The 25,108-nt window shown below is 41.5% G+C and overlaps 1 protein-coding gene across 2 annotated transcripts; it reads right to left on the minus strand.

Annotated features, from left to right (window-relative positions):
* Positions 1 to 368: 368 nt before the first annotated feature.
* htra3a (HtrA serine peptidase 3a) lies at positions 369 to 24,770 on the minus strand. 2 transcript variants are annotated; one of them, XM_055645294.1, is made up of 9 exons: positions 24,199 to 24,770; positions 20,538 to 20,637; positions 18,333 to 18,558; positions 17,021 to 17,215; positions 15,720 to 15,752; positions 15,318 to 15,432; positions 13,456 to 13,513; positions 6,413 to 6,508; positions 369 to 2,368 (listed from the first exon to the last, which is right to left on the minus strand). In XM_055645294.1, the coding sequence occupies exons 1-9, from the start codon at positions 24,671 to 24,673 to the stop codon at positions 2,203 to 2,205; spliced, it is 1,464 nt and encodes a 487-aa protein (XP_055501269.1). In that variant the 5' UTR covers positions 24,674 to 24,770; the 3' UTR covers positions 369 to 2,202. The 2 variants fall into 2 exon arrangements, with proteins under 2 accessions (XP_055501269.1, XP_055501277.1); XM_055645302.1 differs by having other exon boundaries at positions 13,456 to 13,510; positions 24,199 to 24,764.
* Between the last annotated feature and the right edge of the window lie 338 nt (positions 24,771 to 25,108).

Raw genomic sequence — 25,108 nt, forward strand, 5'->3', positions numbered from 1 at the left:
TTCAATTTTGTTATTTATATGTGTGTCGTACCTGCAATGTACCAGCTTAGCCTGAGGTATAGCTAGTTCTCAAATGTAAATGAGCTTTTGAACGGCAATCTGATATGACCTCAAATAAGATAATCATCTGTTAAGGCCTTTTGCCTAGAGACAGGTTAACTCTCTTCCAAGCTGAAGATTGTAGCTTCCTTTTCGTGGCTGATCCTGCTAATATTTTGTTGACAAAGAGCTTACTTTCTGACTCACCAGTCTTCACTGCAAGTGTTCAAGAGAATAAGAGAAAATAGGGATTTTTGATGCAAAAGGCAGTTACACATGTGTTTTCATTATAGTACCCCATTGAAATAAATACTAACAAACAAGACACATTCTCCAATCACTGCAGATTTATTATTTTTGGTTGTTGCTTTTATAAAGTGGTGGCAGTTTAATTGTTCACAATAACTCCAAAATGACAACTTAAACCTGTCTTAACTGATTACTGCATCACATTAGGAAGTACCTGTATATCTTCTCTATGCATTGCAGTATCCATTTGTTACTCAAAAGCATGCTACTTTATGAATGGTTACAAATACATCACATTTTCTGTAGATGCTCTTTTTCTGTGCACAGAATAACTCTCAGTTACAGTTAACAATTCAATTGAGTTTCAATATAAAATACTATATGGTCATTATTTAAAGTATATTTAAAAATATGTCTTCTAAATCTACGATTTGCCAGAGGAATAGGAATGTAACCCTTTGCAACCTGTACCAGTTTTGTGCTTTACAACAATTGAATTGAATGGAATGGAATGATACAGCATGGAGACAGGTGCATTGGCCTACCATGTCCAAGCCAACCATCGATCACCCATTCACACTAGTTATGTGTTATTCTTCTTCTTCATCCACTGTCTACACATTAGGGGTAATTTATAGATGCCAATTAACCTATAAACCTACACATCGTTGAGATGTGGGAGGAAACCCGCGTGATCATAGGGGAAGAAAAATCTGTCACTCTACCACTATACCAACCTAAAGTTAATAAACTAGAATTTTTACATGATGGAACTTTAATATTTAAAACAAATTTGATTCCACCACTTCCCCATGCCACAATGCGCAAATGAGACAAATGCAACAGCATCTTTCAAATGGTGCATCAAGGCATAGACCACAGTTCTACAAGCAGGGCCGGTATGATGCACACATGCCCCAAAATGGACAAAGTACCTGCTTGCTCAGTGATGTGATAGCCCATCTAACCATGACCTGTGTGAACAGGAGTTAAAGTTGGCACAAGAGGTCACATCCAGAAACCTGCATGGATGGTTCTCATCAACGAGTAAAGGTACAGGTTGCAGGACCAACTGGGGACAGTCAATGAGAAATGATGGAAATGATTGAGGGGGCAGAGATATTGAAGAGGCAATAAATTGTGGGAGTACTGAAGACAATCAAAGGCGGGTGATTAATATACTCTGGCATCTAAATGGCTTCTTTGTGAGGCCTCTGGTCCACGAGGAAGCCCAAGACAAAACACTGAAACCTACCGATTGGCAAATTCTGTCCACAATTCATCCCTCAGCCAGATTACTGGATAGGAAAGCAGCCACTAGTTCTCTCCTTGGTCTTTTAAACAAGACCACCGATTAATCAAATAAAGCCCATTAGGTTTAAGCTATTAATGTTATGTTAAAAAAATGTGTTGAGATTGGGACTGAACAGGAAGGTGGTGTTTTCCAAGGAGTTAAATAACTGCATCTTCACCCCTGCCATCTAGTTTCTGCTTGGCAGGGGCAGTCCAAAATGGGCTCCTTAATTTCCAAGGCAGATATGGAAGAGAATGAATGCATTTATCCATACAGCAATGTGTAATACAGAGGAGCAACCTTTACTGCACCAGGTAAATAGACGTGTCCTGCACTGTTAAGTAATTTCACTCCAATAATAATTCCTAAACCATTGACGTAAATTGAAGAAAAGAATGAGAAGAATAGCATTTATCACTTGCAAGTACTAAAATTCCAATCTAAGGTACTTTTATAAACCCTTTCCAGCGGGATGCAACCGGAAGAATGCCTCTCTCCAGATGACCGGTTACATAGTAAACACTTTACTCTCTGTTCAAGCAGCTTTATTGGCCCTCAGCAAAGAAAACAGAAATTGCGATCATTCCTGACCGGAAAGGGTTAACTATGCTGGCGATGTTTTAGCCAATTAAATCAGGCTCAATGTTAAAAAGTATGTCTTCATTTCCCCTGCGAACCTCAAGCAACAGAGGAAATTCATTCTTCACTGCTTCCTGCAAGTCATTTGTTGTCTTCAAGGGTATCCCATTTACTTTAACAATAACATCTCCATTCTGGATTCCACTCCTGGTGGTAAGAAAATAAAATGTTTTTAAAAGTGGCAGTAAGCTTACTGAAATATTTTCTTCAAGTGGAACAAGAGATCTTAATGTGTGATAGATTATATTCACCAGAGACATGTTAAATCCCTGTCGATACTGAGATCTGTGCTACTAAAATCACCACTTCCTTTGCACAGACTCGGGCACATTGCCTGGCTATCGTTCTTGATGTTACAAATTCAACAGCACAGCTAGAGTTTGCTCTCTGGGCAGTGGCATTGCTTTCAGTTGTCTGTGATGCAGTTTTATGGGTATGAGCATGCCCTTGATTTTAAAACTCAACACATGTGGGAAGGAAAGAGCTGCAATAGTTAAAGTATCAAGATCAAGCAGCCCAAACCCGATTCTTCTTGCTTAAAATTTAGCAAGCACATATTTGTTCATCACACGACCCCCATAAAATGAAGAAAACAAAAATACAGTTCATCACATGTTTCCGAATCTGGTTTATCCAGCTGGAGAACATATTGCAATAGGCCTGGCTGAGATGTATATGAATCATCATTTGACACGGGTGGGGGGGCGGAAGACTAGAGGGTGGCTAATGTGCCTCTAATTAAGAAGGATTGCTGAGGAAAAACTGAGAACTATAGACTAACATGCCTAACAGCTGTGGTGGGAAAGTTACTGGAGAGATTTCAAGGTGATAAGTTATATCCTGTTTTGGAAAGACAGGAGCTGATTGGCGATAGTCAGCATAGTTGATATGTGGGCGATTGTATCTCACAAATTTGATTGAAGGGTAGGGCCAAACAGAGTCTACATAGACTTCAGCAGTGCACTTGATAAGGTTCAGCATACGAGGCTGCTCTGGAAAGTTATATTCTGTGGGACCTGAGAGAGCTAGCCAACTGGATACAGAATCGGCTTCATGAGAGGAAGAAGAGGGTAGAGGAAGTTGTTTATCGGACTGGAGGCCTGTTACTAATGCTGTGCCTTGGGTCTATTGGTGTTTGTTATCTATATCAAAGATTTGGATAAAAATTTACACGGCATATATAGTAAATTTTATGTATATAAAGCGCAAGGGACTTAAAGGTGATCTGATAGAGATGTATAAAATAAGGGGGGGGGGGGGGGGGGGGGATAGCATGAATGATCCAAGGAGACACTAATGTTGGTTTACATCCCGACCTATGGTGCTATCTGTGTGGAGCTTGTACACTTTCTGCGAACTGTGGATTCGCTGTGGTCTGTGTGCTCAGGTTTCCTTTCACACCCCAGGTTGACAGGTTAGATGGCCATTGTAAATGACCTTTAATTTGTGAGTAAGTGGGGGTTGTTGATGGGATGTGGGGGATTTAAATGCGATTGGCAGAGATGGATGGTCAATAGTCAGCATGGACTTGGTCCACTGGAGGGCCTGTTTGTTACTGTACGACACCATGACTATCGATAGATTGGGTTAATGCAATGTCTTTTTTTTCTCCCCCAGGGTAGCGGGTATCAAAAACTAAAGGGCATTGGTTTAAGGTGAAAGGGGAAAGGGGAAAGAATTAATAGGAACCTGAGGGGCAATTATTTCACACACAGAATGGTGGGTATATGGAACAGCTGCCAGATGTAGTACAATAACAACATTTACAAGACAGTCCGACAGATACATGGATAGGGTCGGCTGAAGAGGATTTGAAACAAACACAGAAAATAGCTGAGATGAGCATTTTGGTTGGTATGGACAAGTTGGCCCAAAACACCCGTTTTCATTCTGTATGCCTGTGGTTCTCAAGGTAGAAAGGTCATATTGGCCAATGCAAGTAATGAAGATCTCTTCAGTGGTTGTTCAATAGACTATAGGTGGAGGAGTAGGCCATTCGGCCCTTTGAGCCAGCACCGTCATTCACTGTGATCATGGCTGATCATCCACATTCAGTACCCACTCCCTGCCTTCTCACCATATCCCCCGACTCCGCTACCTTTAAGAACTCCATCTAACTCTCTCTTGAAAGCATCCAGAGAATTGGTCTCCACTGCCTTCAGAGGCAGAGAACTCCACAGATTCACAACTCTCTGGGTGAAAAAGTTTTCTTCTGCATCTCCATTCTAAATGGTCTACCCCTTATTATTAAATGGCCTACCCCATATTCCTTATGTGCCAAGAGAAGAAGTGTATCACATGGGCCTCCAGAAAGGTGCAGCCTTCCCCATCCCCTAATGAGGATCCAAGATCCTGGCTCCCTGATAATGAATACATTGCATTCACTTACACCTGCCAGTTATCGCAGTCCTCATCTCAATCCAAACACCAATTAGTACTGGCATCTCCAAATTTGCAGGTTGATAGTCCCTCCCACACCAGCCAGGCTTTGGATGTGGCCTGCACACTGAAGTCTACTTTTATGATACCCTGCCAATCTTCACAGGAGGAATTTGAATATCAATCGCATCCCCACTCTATTCATTGTTAGGTAAAAGGGCTCCTGTAATCTTCAAAAATGAATACTCACTTTCAATGCCCCCCTACTTTCACAACAACATTTTAAAAGCACAGCAGAAATGTCTTTGGTCACCATTTTTGTCAAGGACACATTCATTACTCCAGTTCTCATAAAATATAATATTACCTGTCTCAATTACTATTGCCCTGTAGCTCCAACATTGACCATAATGAAGTCCTGAAACACCATTCATGGCCCCCATTTCTGTCTGTCCTCCAGACAATCTGGACATCCTAGATGTCTCCAGGAAAAATAGTCTATGGAAGACGCCATCTCTCTTACACTACATTCAGTCTTATTTCATAATAAGAATACCTATGCCTGGATGCCTTCAATGCCATAGTAGCAAATAACCTGATCTCTAAACTCCTAGACCTTGGCCCGAGACCTCCATCTGCAACTGGGTTCTGGATTTCTTGACTGGCAGACTTCAGTTGGTTAGAATTGTTCATAACATTTCCTCTTCCCGCATCTAGAGTGCTCCTTAAGGATGTGTGCTCAGTCCCTTGCTTTAGTTTACTTTAGAGAAACAGGCCATTTGGCCCTCCGTGCTGACCAGCGATCCCAGCATATTAACGCTATCCTACACGCACTAGGGACAATTTTTACATTTACCAAGCCAATTTACCGATAAACCTGTACGTCTTTGGAGTATGGGAGTAAACCGAAGATCTTGGAGAAATCCCACGTGGTCACGGGAAGAACATACAAACTCTACACAGTCAGGATCGGACCTGTGTTTCCAGCACTGCAACTTTCTGCTGCACCACTGTGTTGCTCTGCCCACTCATGACTGTGTGACCAAGTGCTACGCCTTAGTCGTTAAGTTTGCCGATGATACCACTGGCATCAGCTGGATCTCAAACCATGATGACATAAGGTGCAGTAATGGGGTCAAGAAACTAGTGTCATGGTATCAGGACAGTAACCAAGAAAGCAAGGGGGTGAACACAACCTCGTCCTTATCAATGGAGCTGTTGCAGGGATGGTGGACAACTGCAAGTTCTTTGGCATCCATATTAAACCAGCAACCTGACCTGATCCCTTCACACTGACACAGTCATCAAGGAAGTGCATCGGTGTATTTGTTAGGAATTGTGGAAGACCAGATTTATGAAAGGTGACATCGAGGAGGCTCACTAGCAGTACATTGGAAGTCAAGTCGAGAGCTAGCAAAAGCATTTCAGATGTAAGGTAAGCCTAAGCCAAAGGCAAGGGAATGAAAAAGGCAAAATTAGTGATCAAGGACATGAGGCCCGAATCAGTCAAGCTCAATTTCAGACAGAATCTCAACAAAGGGGATGTGTTCGGTGGCTTGGGAATGGAGATGGAACCAAAGACAGAGCTGTGATCTTTTCACATTTAGTTGGAGGAAATCGCTACTTGTTCATATACCAATAAAGCATAATTTTCCAGAAATTTACAAGCATTTTCATGAATATTCCCAGCAATAGAATATAAAAAGAGCTGCAATATTCTGTCGAGATGCTTACAAATACTATGCTATTCATTTATTTTACTATTCCTTACTGCAGGTTTTGTTACATTGTATTGAAAAGGACAGTCCTTACCTGTATGCAGGAGAGTTTAAAATCACTTCATGTACATAGATGCCAGTGGTGATATCAGGAAAATCAGAGTTCTTTTTCTTCAATTCTTTTATTAGGCTGGAGAAAAATGTAATCAGACAAGACTAAAATAGGTGGAGAACAAAAAAAATCTTTACTTTTCAATTTAAATTTAAATGTATTGAATTGAATTGAATCCTTTGATCCTTTATTTGTAATTCAGACATTTTGGTCTGAAGGAAATGTTGTTGCCTGCAGCCATACATGTAATAATAACAACACACAATAAACACAAATTAACATCCACCACAGTGAGTTCACCAAGCACCTCCTCACTGTGATGGAGGCAAAAGGCTTAGAGTAACTGTCTCTTCCCTCCTCTTCTCCCTCTGCGCTGAGGCGATACCCCACCGGGTGATGGTATGAGGAGCAAGTCCTCAGAATGCACAAAATTAGTGCCAATGGATCACATTGACCTAATGAACATGAATGTGCAAAGTTTACCAATTATTACTTTTAGTGTATTGGCACCCCTTAATGTAATTAATAGATAATCTCACTATGAGATGAATGAAGTAGGATACCCTCCACTCAATGTTTAAGAAGGAACTGCAGATGCTGGAAAAAAGAAGGTACACAAAAATGCTGGAGAAACTCAACGGGTGCAGCAGCAACTATGGAGCGAAGGAAATAGGCAACGTTTCGGCCTGAAACGTTGCCTATTTCCTTCGCTCCATAGATGCTGCTGCACCCGCTGAGTTTCTCCAGCATTTTTGTGTACCCTCCACTCAATGTCCTGCAACACTGCTTGTCTTAGCAAAGCAAGAAAGAAGCAATCAATGTGCTTGGGCAGGGAGGTCGATAAAGGTTCATCAACAGACCAACCCAAAATAAAGTGCAATCGGGTTTGGGAGAGGCCTTAAAAAAGGAAATTGGGCACTTTTCCCCCCCAATTTCCATTTGTGGCGTGAAACACTAACAACCCCCCACCCGCCCAATAACAGAAAACAGCTGGGCAAAGAGGTAGCACTGAAACGGCAAGCAAGAGTGAGAAAAATCCCAAAGCATTATATAAACATAATAGCGCTAGCAGCTCATATTCCTTCACTTCCACCTACCAATCCCCAAATGCCCCGAGCAAAATCTTCTTCCCCACAGTACCTGTGCTACAGTTTACTCAACCAGCTTGCCTCCAATGTGCCTGCCTATAGCATCATGAAGAACAGAAACAGACTATTTGGCTCACCCTGACTATTCAAGCCATCAGTATCTATTTAGACCAACACAACAGCCATCATCACCATGGCATTTCAATCTAATATGATCTAAATATTTCTTAACTGTAGTGAGAGTACCTGCCTCCATCATCCCATCAGCTGGTTCACACGTCTGGGTAAAAAAATATTTTCCTGGCATCGCCTCTAAAACTCCTAGTTCTTTCCTTAAACTTCAGAACGTCATTCATTCCTTCTCCCCAGAGATTCTGCCTGTCCCACTGAGTTACTCCACCATCTTCTGTCTATCTTCGGTGTATACCAGCATCTGCAGTTCCTTCCGAAACAGTCTGTACATTGAATATTGGTTCTGGACCCCATAAAATCCAGACTGACAAGGAAATGCCCACATTTCTCTCCCGATGACATCTGTGAACCTGATGGGCTTTATAATGACAATTGATAATTTTGTAGGCATCCTTACTAAGATTACCAGCCTTTTTCCAGATCAGTAACAGTACCACAAGGAAAAGGGTGGGATTTGAATTTGAATCTATGCATCATTACTCCAGATTTTTAGATTACAAATCCATTATGCCCCTGTCCCACTTAGGCGATTTTTTAGGCGACTAGGCTGTCACCACATGGTCACGGGGTGTCGCCTGTATGGTTGTGAGAAGTCTCCTCAAGTCGCCCAAAGAGTCGTAGCATTTTTCTGGTCACCGCTGGTTCAAAAATGTTCAAAACCTTTTGGCGACTATGGGCTTGACGCCAATGAATTTAGCTTGTCTTCTCCTGACGTAGGTGCTGTCGTAGGTTATCGCCAGGATGACGTAGGTTGTCGTCAGTGCTGACTTCGATTAATTCAGCGACTACCTACGTGAGCCAGCAACAGGTACCGGCGACTGAATTGTCTCACCTTGTCGTGGGTGGACGCAGGTTATCTTAGGTATGGTCGTAGGTGGACGTCCTAATGGGTCGCCGGTTGTCAGTTGCTTAACGTAGCTTGATGCAGGTTGTTGTAGACATTGTCGTAGGGGGATCCAGTCGCCGTTTTTTCAGCGACCTGCTACGACCATGACAGTCGCCGGCAGTCGTCGAGAAAAATTGCCTAAGTGGGACAAGCCCATTAATCGAAGGTACACAAAAAAGCTGGAGAAACTCAGCGGGTGCAGCAGCATCTATGGAGCGAAGGAAATAGGCAACGTTTCGGCCCAAAACGTTGCCTACTTCCTTTGCTCCATAGATGCTGCTGCACCCGCTGAATTTCTCCAGCTTTTTTGTGTACCTTCGATTTTCAGCATCTGCAGTTCCCTCTTGAACCCATTAATCTATCCACAGCATCTCTATAACACTGCTAGCTCCAGTGGCGTAGGGTTGGTTGTGAGCGCCCGGGGCAGTTTAAAATATTGCGCCTCCTCATTAGCGGCTATCCATGACCCATGAGCTGTTATAAATCCAAGTTTTGTATTTATTTTCTCAACTTAACAAAAAGATGGTGGCGGCGGCTCGCCTGCAGTCTGTCTGTTTTTTAATTATTTTTTTGTGTTGTTCTTTTGTCCTGTTTAGTTGATTTTTGGTTTATTATGTTGTGTATTGGGGGGGGGGGGGGAAAACACGTTTTTGGTCTCTTCCTTCGAGGGATGCGACTTCTTTTGTCGTATCCCCTGTCTCCGCCTGCGCCGAGGCCTAATGGCGGAGCTGGCGGCCTCGGAGCTGGGGCAGCGGCAGCAGCGACCAGAACTCGGAGCTGGGCAGCGGCAGTGGTGGCTTTGACAGCGGCAGCGGCCGCCCGGCATCAGAGCTGGGACGGCGGCGGCAGCGGCTGTGACAGCGGCAGCGGTAGCGGCGGCCTGGCCTCGGAACCGGGGCGGCGGCAATGGCGACCTGGCCTCGGAGCGGGGACAGTGACAGCGGCGGCCTGGCCTCGGAGTGGGCACAGCGGCAGTGGCGACCTGGCCTCGGAGCTGTGACAGCGGCGACCAGAACTCGGAGATGGGGCACGTTCCGGCGGCAGCGACCACTCGACCCGACCGCGGGCCCAGTGGAGACAGCGGCGGCTGGGACTGCAGCAGCTGCAGCGGCCTCGGCGCAGAGGGAGAATAAGAAGGGATGAGACAAAGACTTAAGACATTTGCCAAAGAGGTGCAGCGTGCCTTTAGAACAAAATGTTTTGCCTTTTTTATTTTTTTTCATCCAACAATTTTTTTACTAAAAATGTTCACTAAAAATATAGCGCCCGGGGCAACCCCCCCCCCCCCCCACACTACGCCACTGGCTAGCTCCCAGTTAAAAGATGAAATTGGACTTCAGTGGAACAGTTTAAAAGGTTGAAGATAGAGAACTCAAAGTGAAAATGGAAACAGTCATCTTTATGAATGGAAATGGAACTATGCGAAGTGGTTACCATGTCTGTGAAATGATAAATTGGCTTTGACATCCTGACCACTGTATCTACAGAGTGACATGTTTACATAGCAGTATTCATTATAAAGTTAGCAAAAAAAATTTATGGCAGCAAAAGCAAAGCAAGAACATTGCAAACTACGAGTGCAGAAAGTAAAATTTATAGACATGAAAATTCCTGTGGATGTAAGATTTTCAATTATATCATTAATGAATCATCATTTACCCAGATCCAACATTAGACAGACGCCGCTCTCAGTGTTGTCTAAACCACTGAAGCAGATTTGTTTCCAGGGATTATAACTCAGCAAACAAGTGTCTGAGTTTCACTGAGAGGTCTTTAACAAGACTGATTTGTATTTAAAAATAAATATTAATAGTTTACTGAACAACGAATGTCTCTGCCAAATTACCATTTACTGCCACTAAGATTGAATATTTCAGAGTTGACAAAGTGTGTCAATGAGGGTTGTGTGGTCGATGTTGTCTACTTGGATTTCAGTAAGGCTTTTGACAAGGTCCTACATTAGAGCCAGGTCCACAAGGTCAGAGTCCCTAGGAACCAAGGCATTTCCGCAAATCCCATCTCAAATTGGCTAGGTAATAGGAAGCAGAGAGTAATGATCAGAGGTTGTTTTAGGGATTGAAAATCTGTGACCAGCAGTGTACTGCAGAGATCAGGCTTCCACTCCTGCTGTTTGTCGTATTCATTAACAATCTAGATGTGAATGTAGGAGAAATGATTAGCACATTAGCACGGTGCCACACCTGCAGAGTCGCTGCCTTACACTGCCAGAGACCCGGGTTCGGTCCTGACGACGGGTGCTTGTCTGCATGGAATTTGTACCTTCTCCCTGTGACATGCGTGGGTTTTCTCCAGGTGTTCCAGCTACCTCCCACAATCCAAAGTAGTACAGGTTTGCCGTTTAAATGGTTTGGTATAATGGTCCCTAGTGTGCGGGATGGTGTTCATGTGCGGGGATCACTGGTCGGTGCGGACGTGATGGGCCTGTTTCTGCGCTGTATCTCTAAACTAAATTAAAAGTTTGCTGATGACATGAACTGGTGGTGGTGATGGTGGAGAAGAACGTTGTCTCCAGCAACAGAAATGTATTAACAAGTTAATAGGAAGGGCAGAGAAATAGAAGATCGGGTTTAATTCTGAAAAATGGGCGATGTTACATTTAAAGAGCGCTAATAAGACTGGAATAAACACCATGAATAGTAAAACATAGGAAGTATTGAGGAACTAAAGGACTTTGGTGCATATTTCCTGAAGGCACCAGCAGCATTAGACACAGTGGTGAAGAATGCCACATGGGACACTTGCCTTTTTAAATAGGGGTATAGAATAAAAGAGCAAGGAGATTGTGGCACAATTATATAAGATACAAACTGAGTGCAATTCCAATACTATGGGAAGGATGTCCACAGGAGAGGGTGCAAGAAGACAGAAAGCCGTTTCAATTAAGAGGAGAGACTGAATAGGCTGTTTGTTTTCCTTGGAGCCATAGAAGCTGTGGGATCTACCCGATTCAGGAATACAAAGTTACGAAGGTAATAATAGAGTAGATAGTGCGGACATTTTCCCCTTAGCACTTGAAAGGGCAAGGCTGAAAAATGGGTTTGGCATATTTGATAGCCAGCACAGCAAGCCCCGTTTCCATGCTGTGTGGGTCGCACATTCAACATGGAACAGTACTTAATCCAAATAGAGGCAGCAATAGTCTTCAGATCAAAGTCAGCATGTCATTAGTATCGTCAACTCTCATTTCTTAACCCTATCATTTCCTCCTAAATATTATCGTAACGTTGGACCTAATACATGGCAGATAAACAGAACTGCCAACAACAGCACCACATATTCTGTTTGTGTAGCCTGCAACCCAATGATATGAACGTTAAATTATCTAATTCTAATTAATATCCCTCTTACCCCCACCCCTCACCCCCTATAATGCACACCTATTATCTCCCCCCCAACCAACCTTTCTCCTTTCCCTTCCTCCATGCACCCCCGATCTCCAGGTCCCATATTTCCCTTTTATCCCACATTCCCCTCCTCCTATCCCCTTCCATCCCACTCCTTGGCTTCACATTTCACTTCTCCTCGTGTTTCATTATCTTTAGTCTCCTTTTCTACCAGCCAGCCTTTGCCTACCCATCAACCAATTACCTCCTGACAAATATGCGCCTATCATGTGCCACCATTTGTCCTGCCCGGTTTTCCAATTTTCTCACCCCTACTGCATCAGTCTGAAGAAGGGTTCCAACCTAAAACATCGCTTATCCATTCCCACTGCACATGTTGCCTGATTCGCAGACTTTTCCAGCACTTTCTTTTTTTGCTCAGGTTTCCAGCATTGGCAGTTTCTTGTGTCTGTCAACAACCTGCTGGTTGTATAGGAAGGAACTGCAGATGTTGGTTTACTCCGAACATAGACACAAAATGCTGGAGCAACTCAGCTGGACGAGAAGGAATGGGTGACGATTCGGGTCAAGACTGAAAAAAGATCTCGACCGGTAAATTTCACCCATTCCTTTCCTCCAGAGATGACGCCTGTCCCGCTGAGTTACTCCAGCATTTTGTCAACCCTGGTTGTACATCCATTCCAATTTATGAACTGACCACAATCTAGATAGCCAGGGAAACACACAGAACCCCGAATATATGTTAGGTTCTGATAATGTAGATAGGACACTGAATACCATTCTAACCTCTAAGTACTGTTACTTCCTGAGTTTGCCAAAGACAAAGCTCATCAACTGCTGATGACTGCAGAATTTGCATACATTTCTCCTCAACTTCCTAAAAGAACCCCCATTATTTCTGCTATGACCTCTAGTCCTAGACTCTCCCACTAGTGGAAACATCCTCTCCACATCTCTTGACTTTTCAGAATGGATGTGGAGAGGATGTTTCCACTAGTGGGAGAGTCTAGGACTAAAGGTCATAGCAGAAATAAAGGGTGTTCTTTTAGAAAGATGAGGAAAAATTTATTTAGTCAGAGGGTGGTGAATCTGTGGAATTCTTTGCCACAGAAGGATGTGGAGGCCAAGTCAGTGGATATTTTTTTAAGGCAGAGATAGATAGATTTTTGATTAATACAAGTTTCAGAGGTTATGGGGAGAAGGAAGGAGAGATAGATCAGCCATGATTGACAGGTCGAGTAGGCATGATGGGCTGAATGGCCTAATTATACTCCTATCACTTACGACCTTTTGACCTTAAGCATTACTGGAAAACATTTCATTCAACAAAATTTCCTCAATCAACATAATGCACCATGAGGGTTTTCAGTACCCATGAGCGAGTGCAGTGCAATATTCATTACAATGAAAAAATGATTTGCAGATCAAAGCAAGGAATTGCAGTATTGAGCCGATTGAGAAAGGTGAGTAACTGCAGCAATGAAGCAAACTTACGCAGGAGTTAAGGTCAGCATCCTCACACCAATGAACCGCTTCTTCACACCTGTGACTTCTCAATTATAAGCACAAGGAGAAAGTACAATTACAGTGAATTTTAATAAAAGGATAATCATCAGGTTGTTTTCTACTTATTCGGGATATTTCCTAAAATGAGTCATTCATCTTCACCCCAATGCCTCCTGAATCTGCTCAATGACCTAGTAGAGCAAATGATTACTGACATTTTGTTTTCTAATAGGCCCCAGATATGTTGAATGTATTACTACCACCTTAAAGAATTTTCCCAGTGGGAATCTTTGTTCTTTTAACCATCTTTCTAGAGAATGTAAAGGACCGACCATGTGATGGGTTTGCAAAGACTAAACTGAATAGAGATTTTTCTGAAGCCAAACGCCAATAAGATCAGCTTTATACTTCTAATTTTTGGCGAGGATTAATACATAGAAATAATACTATTCCACAAAGCAGCTGGTGCTCGCATCTTCAAAAGCACAATTACGTCATCAAAACATTCACTGGTTCTACAAAAATAATCTCTGTTTTTCAGGATCTTAGTGTTGCTACGTGACAGAAAGCATGAGAATTGAGACATTGACATGGTTGGGTCATCTGCCAAAATATAACATTCATAATAGATTTTATATTTATAAAATGAATTGTTCCGATTTTATTCTTTTTGCATTTGTGATAGGCATCCACAAAAAGAAAGAACTGCAAATTACCCATGCCTTCATCAGTTTTTAGTGTTGATCTCAACTTTGAGCTCATACTTTATCGTGCACACTGAAAGCTACTATTCATTTCTTATACTTATAATACTCAAGATAATGTTTTTAAACTGTGGCATTTACATGTATGATTTGGATGAGGGAATTGAAGGCTTTGTGGCCAAGTTTGCAGATGATACGAAGATAGGAGGAGGGGCAGGTAGTGTGGACAAAGCAGGGGCTCTGCAGAAGGACTTGGACAGGTTGGGAGAGTGGGCTGAGAAGTGAAATAGGGGGAAGCAAAGGGTGGAGTCATGCAATTTGGTAGTATGAATAAAGGCAGAGACTATTTTCTAAATGGGGAGGGAATTCAGAAATCTGAGGTGAAAAGAGACTTAGGAGTGCTGGTGCAGGATTCCCAAAAAGTTAACTTGCAAGTTGAATCAGTGGGAACAAAGGCTAATGCAATTCCCAATGCAACTTATTTTCAGAGGACTAGAATATAAAAAAGCAGGGACGTAATGCTGAGGCTTTATAAGGCACTGGTCAGACTGCATTCAGAGCATTATGAGCAGATTTGGGCCCCATAACTGAGGAAGGATGTGCTGGTGTTGGAGGGGGTCCAGAGGAAGTTTACAAGAACGATCCCAGGGATGATTGGCTTATTATATGATGAGCGTTTGATGGCATTGGATGTATACTCTCTGGAGTTTAGAAGGATGAGGGGGCACCTCACTGAAGCTTACCGAATAGTAAAAAGCCTGGATAACCTGGATAGAGTGGATGAGGAGAGGATGTTTCTAGTGGGAGAGTCCAGGACCAGAGGCCATAGCCTCAGAATAAAAAGACGTTCCTTTAAAAAGGAGATAAGGATGAATGTATTTAGTCAGAGAGTGGTGAGTCTGTGGAATTAATTGCCACAGAAGGTTGTGGAGGCCAAGTCAATGGATATTTTCAAGGTGCAGATTTATATGATTCTTGATTTATGTGGGTGTCAGGAGTTATGGGGAGAAGGCAACAGAATAGAGTTGAGAGGGAAAGATAGATCAGCCATGATTGAATGGCGGAGTAAGCTTGATGGGCCGAGTGGCTTAATTCTGCTCCTACAACTTATGAACACCCTTGAAAATGAATTAGCTTAATTCTTACCTTTGGTTCTTTTATGCAGAAAATCAGTAAGAAATTTTGCAATGCGATCTGATGGAATTGCAAATGATATTCCTGCTGTCACCTTCAATGTATTTATTCCTATAACTTCCCCATCCTGTAGATGAGAATTGTAATTAAATGTCAAAACATCTGGGTGTATTATGATCATTATTATTTCCTGGTTAGATTTGGAGAAGGAATTGCATTTTGAAGTTTTACATAAACTTATTTTTGTAACAGATAATATCATGTCCTTTTTAAGCAGAATAATTTAACAATCTCAAGATGTTAAAGACTGTTAGATGACTGGAAAAATGACAAAAACGCTAGGAATGCAGTCAATAAGGCGCACTGACTTTCAACAGAGAGAAGCGAAATGGAATGAAACATAATTTGACTTACCAAATTCACCAATGGGCCTCCAGAGTTCCCGTACTTCAGATATGTGCAATAAGTGGAAAAGAAGACATAATTTATCACATTACAGAAATACAATATTCAACAGCATTGGACTATGCAGCTTCATGTCCAAAATTACTATTAACTGCCATTATTTTAACTATTATTATAGTCCAACATATGAGATTTTATTAAAACGGAAATCAGTCTCCCATTTTCCTCTTATTATTATTTTCAATAGGCAGTGACTTCATGTTCTCTAGCAGCCTCCCTGTGTGTATTTTCAAATCTTAATAATGGGTTGCATTTTGTATTTGCAAATCCTAATAGTGTTGCATTAAATAAGCACAAAGTACTGGAGTAACTCAATGGGACAAGCAGCATCTCTGAAGAGCATGGATGTTTCAGGTCAGGCCCCTTAATCATCCTGAAGAAGGGTCCCAGCCTAAAACGTTACCTATCCATGTTCTCCAGAGATGCTGCCTGACCTGGTGAGTTATTCCAGCACCTTGCTTTTTTTTTGTAAACCAGCATATGCAGTTCCTTGTTTCTCCATTGAATAGGCATCAGGTTTAACTGCAATTTTGCCCTTTCTGCCATTAACATTTGTGCCAATTACCCCAAATAGTTCTTGGCTAAATAACAGAACAGGCCTTATCAGTTGATATCCAGCACATTAAGATCTTATTTTATCTTGCACTGAATAAAAATAATATTTAAACACAAAACTGCTCTTCCATTCCATGGAGGCCAATTCACTGGATGTTTTCAAGAGAGAGTTGGATATAGCTCTTAGGGCTAACAGAATCAAGGGATATGGAGAGAAAGCAGGAAGGGGATACTGATTCTGAACGATCAGCCATAGTCACATTGAATAGTGGTGTTGGCTCAAAGGGCCGAATGACCTATTCCTGCACCTATTTTCTATGTTTCTATGCATCTTAATTAATTGGCAGTAGCATCTGCTGCAAAGATCCAATGTTTATAAAGTAAATCACACTCCATATAGTGCATTCAAAATAAGCACGTTGGATTTCAAGTTAACAGCCACCTAAAGCACCAAAAACACAGGCCTGTTGACCTCTAGCTGCACAGGCCTTCCAGATGTCTGGCCTCAAAGTTTACTCTTATTTAATGCTGTTCTCCAGGCATAATCTTCTATGTGGAAGCCAGGTCCCATTGACGAGGAGGCCTAATCTTAACAGGTAGCCCAACCTTCCACACTTGCTTTCACAGTTGGTAAAGCTCCCTCACCCCTCAAACTCTCCAGCTATCAAAATTTTCAGTGGTTCATTTATACTTACATTGATTATGGCATCTGTTTGTATGTAGTCCATGTCAGAGTCCTTTAGACCTAGTTCCCTTCCATCCCTCTGAGCAGAGCTGACAATCCCTGTTGTTACTGTATTTTGCAAAGCAAAAGGACTTCCAATTGCAACTACAAATTCTCCTGGTCGGAGTTCAACTGACCGACCTAGCGGTAGCACATGTTGCTTTCTCTGCAAAGGATCATATATTTTATAACATCACTATTATGTTATTCTGTCAAGTAACATCTCATTTCCTGATGGTAGATATGAACATTAAATTTGATTATTTTTTTTAAACGTAGGAACTTTCCAAATTATAATAGTTTTTCTTTACATTATAACGGGAAATTCACATCAGAATGTCATCATTGACTATGTAGCGTCTCTTAGTTAAACAACAATCCCCCCCCCCAGACATTCCCTCTAATATCTTGAATCATATTCACAAATTCACGTGGACTTAACTATCTAGCAATGCCGAATATACAGCTTGGTGGCCACAAGAATACAGTGATGAGGAAATGTGTTGTTTTCTTGAGCCTGATTGTGAACAATTTAGAAGCCTACTCCATTTGTGAGATTGATGTGGAAATTCCAACACTAACTATTCATCCATCCATCTGTCCATAACCTTAGCTGCATTTTGTCCAAATACAATTAAGGCTCAAAATCAATTCTTATTGATGTAGTTTGATTATAAAATAAGGACTGATTTCATCTTGCAATCTGCTACTTACTTCTAAAAATCACCATTCCAAAATCTAGCTCAATTTTCAAAATTAAAGTGCTAAGTGTACCAAAAAAGGTCACATCAGTTGAAAGACTACTTATCTTAATCAAATATATAAGAAAGATAGACAAAAAGCTGGAGTAACTCAGCGGGACAGGCAGCATCTCTGGAGAGAAAGAATGGGTGATGTTTGGGGTCAAGACCCCTTGTCTCGACCTGAAACATCACCCATTCCTTCTCTCCAGAGATGCTGCCTGTCGCGCTGAGTTACTCCAACTTTTTCTCTCTCTCACCCCCCCCCTGTTTGATTTCAATTCAATGCCCAGGAGGGAATTTGGAACCTCATTTAAAAGACACAAGGAAAATAACATCGAAACACATTTTCATAAATGCAAAAGAGAAAGACAAAGTTCACTCTTGATATCAGAGGTGAAGAAAACTTAATGAACGAAGCATTATTGTGCATCCGACCAGGTAAACATCTAACCTGGTAATGACTGATATTCTGTGCCTTGAATAAGTAAATGTATCAAACTAAAAGAAACATAATTTCTAACAAAAAGATGATTTATTCACCTTAGAATTGATTTTTATTGTTGCTATATCAGCCTTTGTATCAATATCTTTTATTGTTGCCTCGTAGATTTTTCCATTGTGTCCGTGCACGTTTATCATTTGTTGACCTGACATAACATTATTAGTGGGTACTACCACATGGGCATTGGTCACAATTAACCCACGTTCTGATATTATAAAACCAGAACCACTTGACAATGGGATGTTTCGTCTCAGCAGTGGATGCCTGTACAAATGAAGAAAATTGAAACAAGGCTATGACAACTTATTTTTACATCTTTACAGCATACAATGAACATTTTGTTGCCAATACTTTAACTTTACTAAAACTGTATCTTTGCCAATATCTTCACATACTAAACATTTGGAAAATGCTAAAAAAAAGCATAACAATTGATAAGTATCACATTTCTACAAATTTTACAATTTCATTAAATTGCAATTGTGCAATGAGTTATTGAATGTCAACAACAACAAAAAATATTTGGAATTTTGCATATTTTACCAGGGATTTTCACCAGGGATTTTCAGGTATATATATATATATATATATATATATATGTGTGTGCGTATATATATGTGGATATATATATGTGTGTGTATATATGTGTATATATATGTGTGTGTGTGTGTGTATATATATATATATATATATATATATATATATATATATATATATATATATATATATATATATATATATATAATATGCTGAAATTGATATATTTTTGGGACTAAGGAGTCAAGGAATATAGTGATTGAGCAAGGAGTATTTTAATATTCTTATTCTTAGAAAGGATGTTTACGATCTGATCTTTTAAACCTTCTTATCAACCCAGCGACTTCTTCTAATCTTGACTTTCTCGCCCATTTCCTATCTTTTGTCATCCCACCCCAGACAACCCTTGCACAAACTGGACATAGGCGGATCTGGATTATTTCATGTGCCCAGCCATGGTGAAAATGCAAAGGCTTTTCTCTGAACAAGATCTGTTCACTGAAATACAAGAGACTCAATTTCACATTGATAGATCTTGGAACGAAACTTTAAAATGGACAACCATGAAATTACTCTCTAATGTGCCTGAACATGCATGTTTCAATTTCAAGATAGTTGATGACTTAACGACTAAAGCTCACTAAATTAAAATATTTTGCGACATGTGGAATAAGTACTAGCAGGGCTTGGATGGGCATGTGAATTTACCATACAATACAATACAATTTATTTGTTGTCATTTGAACCCAGAGGTTCAAACGAAATATGGTTTCTGCAGTCATACATACAAGAAGAAGAACCAAGACACAACACAATTTACACAAACATCCATCACAGTGAATCTCCTCCTCACTGTGATGGAAGGCAAAGTCTTATCTCTCCCTTGCACTCCTCGTTCTCCTCCCGATGTCAGAGTCAAAGCCCCCGGCGGGCGATGGTAAGTAAGTCCCGCGGCAATTATAAAGCCACGCCGGGCGATGTAAGGCCCCGCTCCAGGTCATCCTCAACCCCGCAACTCGGGCGGGAGAAGTCGCCGTTGCGGAAGCCCCGAAAAGCGGTCTCCCAGCAGGGACCCGCGGGCTCCCGGTGTCACCGTCCACCGGGCCGGTGGCTGGAGCCTCAGAATCTCCTGGGTCGGGTCACAGCCACGCGCCACCACAGCTCCTCCCGCTCTGAACTCGGCCAGCTCCATGATGGTGGGTAAGTCTGCAGCTCCGCAACTGGAGCCCCAGGTTGTTCCGGTTGGAGACCGCTCCACGGTGCTCGGCCCCAACAACAACGGAGACCCGACAGAGAAAAGGTCGGGTTCTCCGTGCAGGGGAAAGATTTTAAAAGTTTCCCCACCCCCCGCCCCCCACACACACACATACCCAGTTTAAAAAATAAATAAAAACTACATTCAAACGAGACAAAAAAAAAAGACAGACGGACTGCAGAGGCCGCTGCGACGCGAGTCGCGCCGCCCACCAATCTATTGAATTCAAGTCCACATCATGCATCAACCGACTTGTTATAACTTAATTGCCTAATTGGGCTTTTGAATAGTCCTCTATGCTAAACATTTATCCAGGGACTATCTTTGCAGGGCACCTAGAAATGGAAACCAAACATAAGCCATCCAAGCCTGTCTTGTGTCGCAAGGAAGAAAGTGTCAGTGTGCTGAACTTTACATATGTAATTTTGAAAGCACTTGGTTTCAGACTTACCTTAAAACTAGTTCAATGTGAACAACTGCAGGTGCAATCTTTTCCACCACATCCGCTATAAAATTGAATTTATATCTTGGACTGTTTGGATGCGAATGATCTATACTACACAGAAGAAATGTTGGATATTATTTATGAAATTCATAGTACTCCTATCTTATAAAATCAGCGATATCCATTTAAGTGGAAAGTTACTGTTTGTACATTAAAAAAACAATTCTAGTCCAGTTAAAGCAGATCAGCTTACAACAATTTTGAGATGCCGAATAAATTTTATTCTTCAGAATTTGTGAGAAGAAAAACTAAAAATATATACAAAATGTAAAAGAAACAATAGATTTTGTTAATCTTCACCTGATGGAAAAATCATAATATGGACAATATTCTAAGAAAGCACCACACTGTAGTGTGGATGTGTACCATATAATCCACCAATGAAAATAATTTGCCAAAAGAGCACATGCACAATTAAAGGATGCGAGTACATTGGTAACTTTAAAGAATGTTGAAAAATTAAAATATCTTCCAATAGAGCAGTGGGTATCTGAAATACATTTATATATTTTTTTTCTGAGAAGCCATGTCAATGAATCTTAAACTGCTTCCTAAATATCTGGTTCCGAAATTTAACTGGAAAATAAAAGGACATCTAATCATACACACAAGATTGAACAATAAACTTTCTAATAGTTAATTCTAGGTAAATGTCATTCATGTAATATGTGGGCAGAGCTATGTATTGTTGGAAATATTGAATTCATGTCCTTGAGTTTCGCCCAGTTACTTTTAATGGTTGAGTGAATATTCCAAATAATATTATCTTTTAAGTTTTCTTTTTGTCAAACTTACTTTGCTTCAAATATTAGCATAAAGTATGCTGGATCACATGTGAGATTTCCACAAGGTCAAAGGTATATAACGTGCAAGAATGAACTGCAGATGCTGGTTTAAACCGAAGATAGACGCAGAAAGCTGGAGTAACTCAGCGGGTCAGGCAGCATCGCTGGAGAGAAAGAAAGGGTCGTTTTGGATCAGAAGAAAGGTCTCGACCTGAAACGTCACCCATTCTTTCTCTCCAGAGACGCTGCCTGTCCTGTTGAGCTACTCCAGCTTTTTGTGTCTATCTTCTTTTATATAACGTGTATTGTAGTTCAGGTTTGTATCTGGTTACTCTCCAGTGCAGGTGGATATGAGACTATATGAAGACTAAGTGAGCATTTTGGAGAGTACGAAAGGAATTGGATAATTTAGTTTATAATTTATCAAAGCCAAATAATACTAGCCAAATCACTAAACCAGCCAAATCTATAATTAGTAGGATTGTATACATGCGAACATATTTATATATGCAAGGAAAAAAACACAAAGTGCTGGAGTAACTCAGCGGGTCAGGGAGCATCTTTGGAGGACCTGGAAAGCTGATATTTTGGGTAGGGACAAAGAAGGGTCCCGATCCAAGTTATCACCTTACCATGTCCTCCAGAGCTGTTCCTTGATGCGCTGAGTTACTCCAGCACTTTGTCCTTTTTGTAAACCAGCATTTGCAGTTCCTTAAGTTTCCATTTATGCAATGTAGACAAAAGTGCTGGAGAAACTCAGCGGGTGCAACAGCATCTATGGAGCGAAGGAAATAGGCAACATTTCGGGCCAAAACCCTCCTTTTATGCAATAATATGTACAGTGCCCTCCATAATGTTTGGGACAAAGACCCATAAATTATTCATTTGCCTCTGTATTCCACAATTTGAGATTTGTAATAGAAAAAAAGCACGTGGTTAAAGTGCACATTGTCAGATTTTAATAAAGGTCATTCATATACATTTTGGTTTCACCATGTAGAAATTGCAGCAGTGTGGCGAGCGCAAACTCTCCTAAACTCGCAAATAAGGTCGCTCTTGCAATCACTCTAATTTAACCTACGTCTCATCTGACCACAAGACCTTTTAACCAGAACTGTGGTTGCTCTTTTAAGTACTTCGTGGCAAACTGTAACCTGGCCATCCTATTTTTGCGGCTAACCAGTGGTTTGCATCTTGCAGTGTAGCCTATGTATTTCAGTTCATGAAGTCTTCAGCGGACAGTGGTCATTGACAAATCCACACCCTGACTCCTGAAGAGTGTTTCTGATCTGTCGGACAGGTGTTTGGGGATTTTTCTTTATTATAGAGAGAATCCTTCTGTCATCAGCTGTGGAGGTCTTCCTTGGCCTGCCAGTCCCTTTGCGATTAATAAGCTCACCAGTGCTCTCTTCTTAATGATGTTCAAACCGTTGATTTTGGTAAGCCTGAGGTTTGGCTGATGTCTCTAACAGTTTTATTCTTGTTTCTTAGTCTTATAATGGCTTATTTTACTTTCATTGGCATAACTTTGGTCCTCATGTTGATAAAAGTTTCCAAAGGTGATGGAAAGACTGGAGGAAAGACTAGGTGCAGAGAGCTCTTATACCTGCATTAAGGAGGCAATCATTACACAACTGAGCAATTACAAACGCCTGTGAAGCCCTGTGTCCCAAACATTATGGTGCCCTGAAATGGGGGGGGGACTATGTATAAACACTGCTGCAATTTCTACATGGTGAAACCAAAATGTATAAGAATGGCCTTTATTAAAATCTGACAATGTGCACTTTAACCACATGTGTTTTTTTTCTATTACAAATCTCAAATTGTGGAGTACAGAGGCAAATAAATAAATGATGGGTCTTTGTCCCAAACATTAAGGAGGGCACCGTATTTAACACATATTAACACAAACTGGTAGCAAATCTCATGCGCAGTAATGAACAATAATATTCAATGTAAATTGATGCATTAAAATATATCCAAAGAACTGACACTCAGGAAGTTATTTTCAAATTAAACAAGAGTAAATATTTGCAGGTAATTCTTTTTCTTTTATAATACTCCCTAATTATACAGTGGTAGCTTTATTTTAGTTTAGAGATACAGCCCTTCAACCCACAGAGTACACGCCAACCATTCACACTAGTTCTTGATCCACTTTCGCAAACAAGCCCTACACTATAGGGCTAATTTACAGAGGCCAATCAGCCTACAAACCCGCACGTCTTTAGCATGGGGAGCACCCGGGAAACCCCACAGTCAGATAGAAAACATGCAAACTCCTCACAAGCAGCATCCAAGGTTCAAACCTACATCTCTGGTGCTGTATGGCAGCAGCTCCACCAGCTGCACCACCCTTCTTCACATATTTTAGAACTAGTTGACAGAGACCTCACGTTTTGAAAAAGTATATTATGCCCATGCTTTATTCCGACTGTGGCACGAGTTTGCTTTTGATGTGTAATTATCTTAATATTGTAAGATGTAGTGGTGCGATGCATTATTGCAATGTCGATACAATGATATCTATCAATACTTTAACATTGCTAGGAATAGGTATGGATGTTTAACAATATGTTTAAGAAGGAACTGCAGATGTTGGTTTAAACCGTAGATACAAAACACTGGAGTAACTCATTGGGTCAGACCGCATCTCTGGAGAGAAGGAATGGGTCGTTTCGGGTCTGAAGAAGGGTCTCGACACGAAATGTCATCCATTCCTTCTCTCCAGAGATGCTGCCTGACCCGCTGAGTTACTCCAGCATTCTGTGTCTATAACAATATGTTATCGGCGGCGGAATATGAAAGCAAGTGCTCACCTGGTTCACATGCACCTTTGTGAACTTGTACTACCGCTTGCAGCCTCAGCTGCAGGGCTCTCCGGCTGGATGACTTGAGCTTGCACACGTTGTCGTAGGTTTTGCCGTCGTCGCCGCACACTTTGTAGTTGAGTTTGCAGCGGCACACGCCGGGTCCCTTGGCCGCACGCTTGCCAAAGAGGGGCTTGCACTGCATCCCATCGCCGCAATCTACATCGTGGGCTCTCCCGCAGGCTTGGCCCTCGGCGGCGGCACACACCAGGCAGCAGCGGCAGCGGTCCTTCGCATAACCATGCAGGCAGCTGGGGCTGGGGCACAAGGACACGTCGCAGCGTTGCCGACACACGGGCTGGGCTGTGCCCCGGGATAGTGCGGGCTGCGGGGCTGCCTTGCAGCCGGACAGGAGCAACGAAGCCCCCACCAGCAGAGACCAAAGATAGCTGTTCATCGCTGCAACAGAACCCACTGCATTCATAGGAACAGAAACAACAGAGAAAGCTGAAACAAAAAAAAACACAAGGTTCAAGACCAAACTAGAAAGATGCTTATTTAAAAAAAAACACACATTGCAACTTGCAAGATAAACCGACGACTTACAAAATACAGTAGTTTCTTTTTTTGATTTAAAAAAAAGTAAATTGGTTGTGCAAATGCTAAAAATAAAAGAAAATCTTGTTTAAAACCTGAGCGTTTTACAAGTATTTAAAGTTTGCGCCAGTGACCATTGGGTATCAAACCTCTGCTCACATAAAAATTGCAATGAGGCCGAAGATTTGAAGCAATAGATACTTTTAAAATTGTAAAACGATAACCCTCAGGAAAAAAAAGCTATCCGAGGATGGGATCAGACTCCGTGCTGCAGCTGAAAATAATGTGTAAGCCTTGAAAGCAAACGGTAAAAAAAAGCCTT

This window comes from Leucoraja erinacea, chromosome 1 (genome assembly GCF_028641065.1).
Source record: "Leucoraja erinacea ecotype New England chromosome 1, Leri_hhj_1, whole genome shotgun sequence".
Lineage (NCBI taxonomy): Eukaryota > Metazoa > Chordata > Chondrichthyes > Rajiformes > Rajidae > Leucoraja > Leucoraja erinaceus.

Coding starts and splice junctions, on each gene's coding strand:
- htra3a (XM_055645294.1), bottom strand. CDS start 24,673: ATGAATGCAGTGGGTTCTGTTGCAGCGATGAACAGCTATCTTTGGTCT. Junction 15,753..17,020: donor AAACAGATGCCATAATCAAT/GTAAGTATAAAT, acceptor ACATATCTGAAG/TACGGGAACTCTGGAGGCCC. Junction 6,509..13,455: donor ATGCTGACCTTAACTCCTGC/GTAAGTTTGCTT, acceptor ATTTTTCTCCAG/CCTAATAAAAGAATTGAAGA.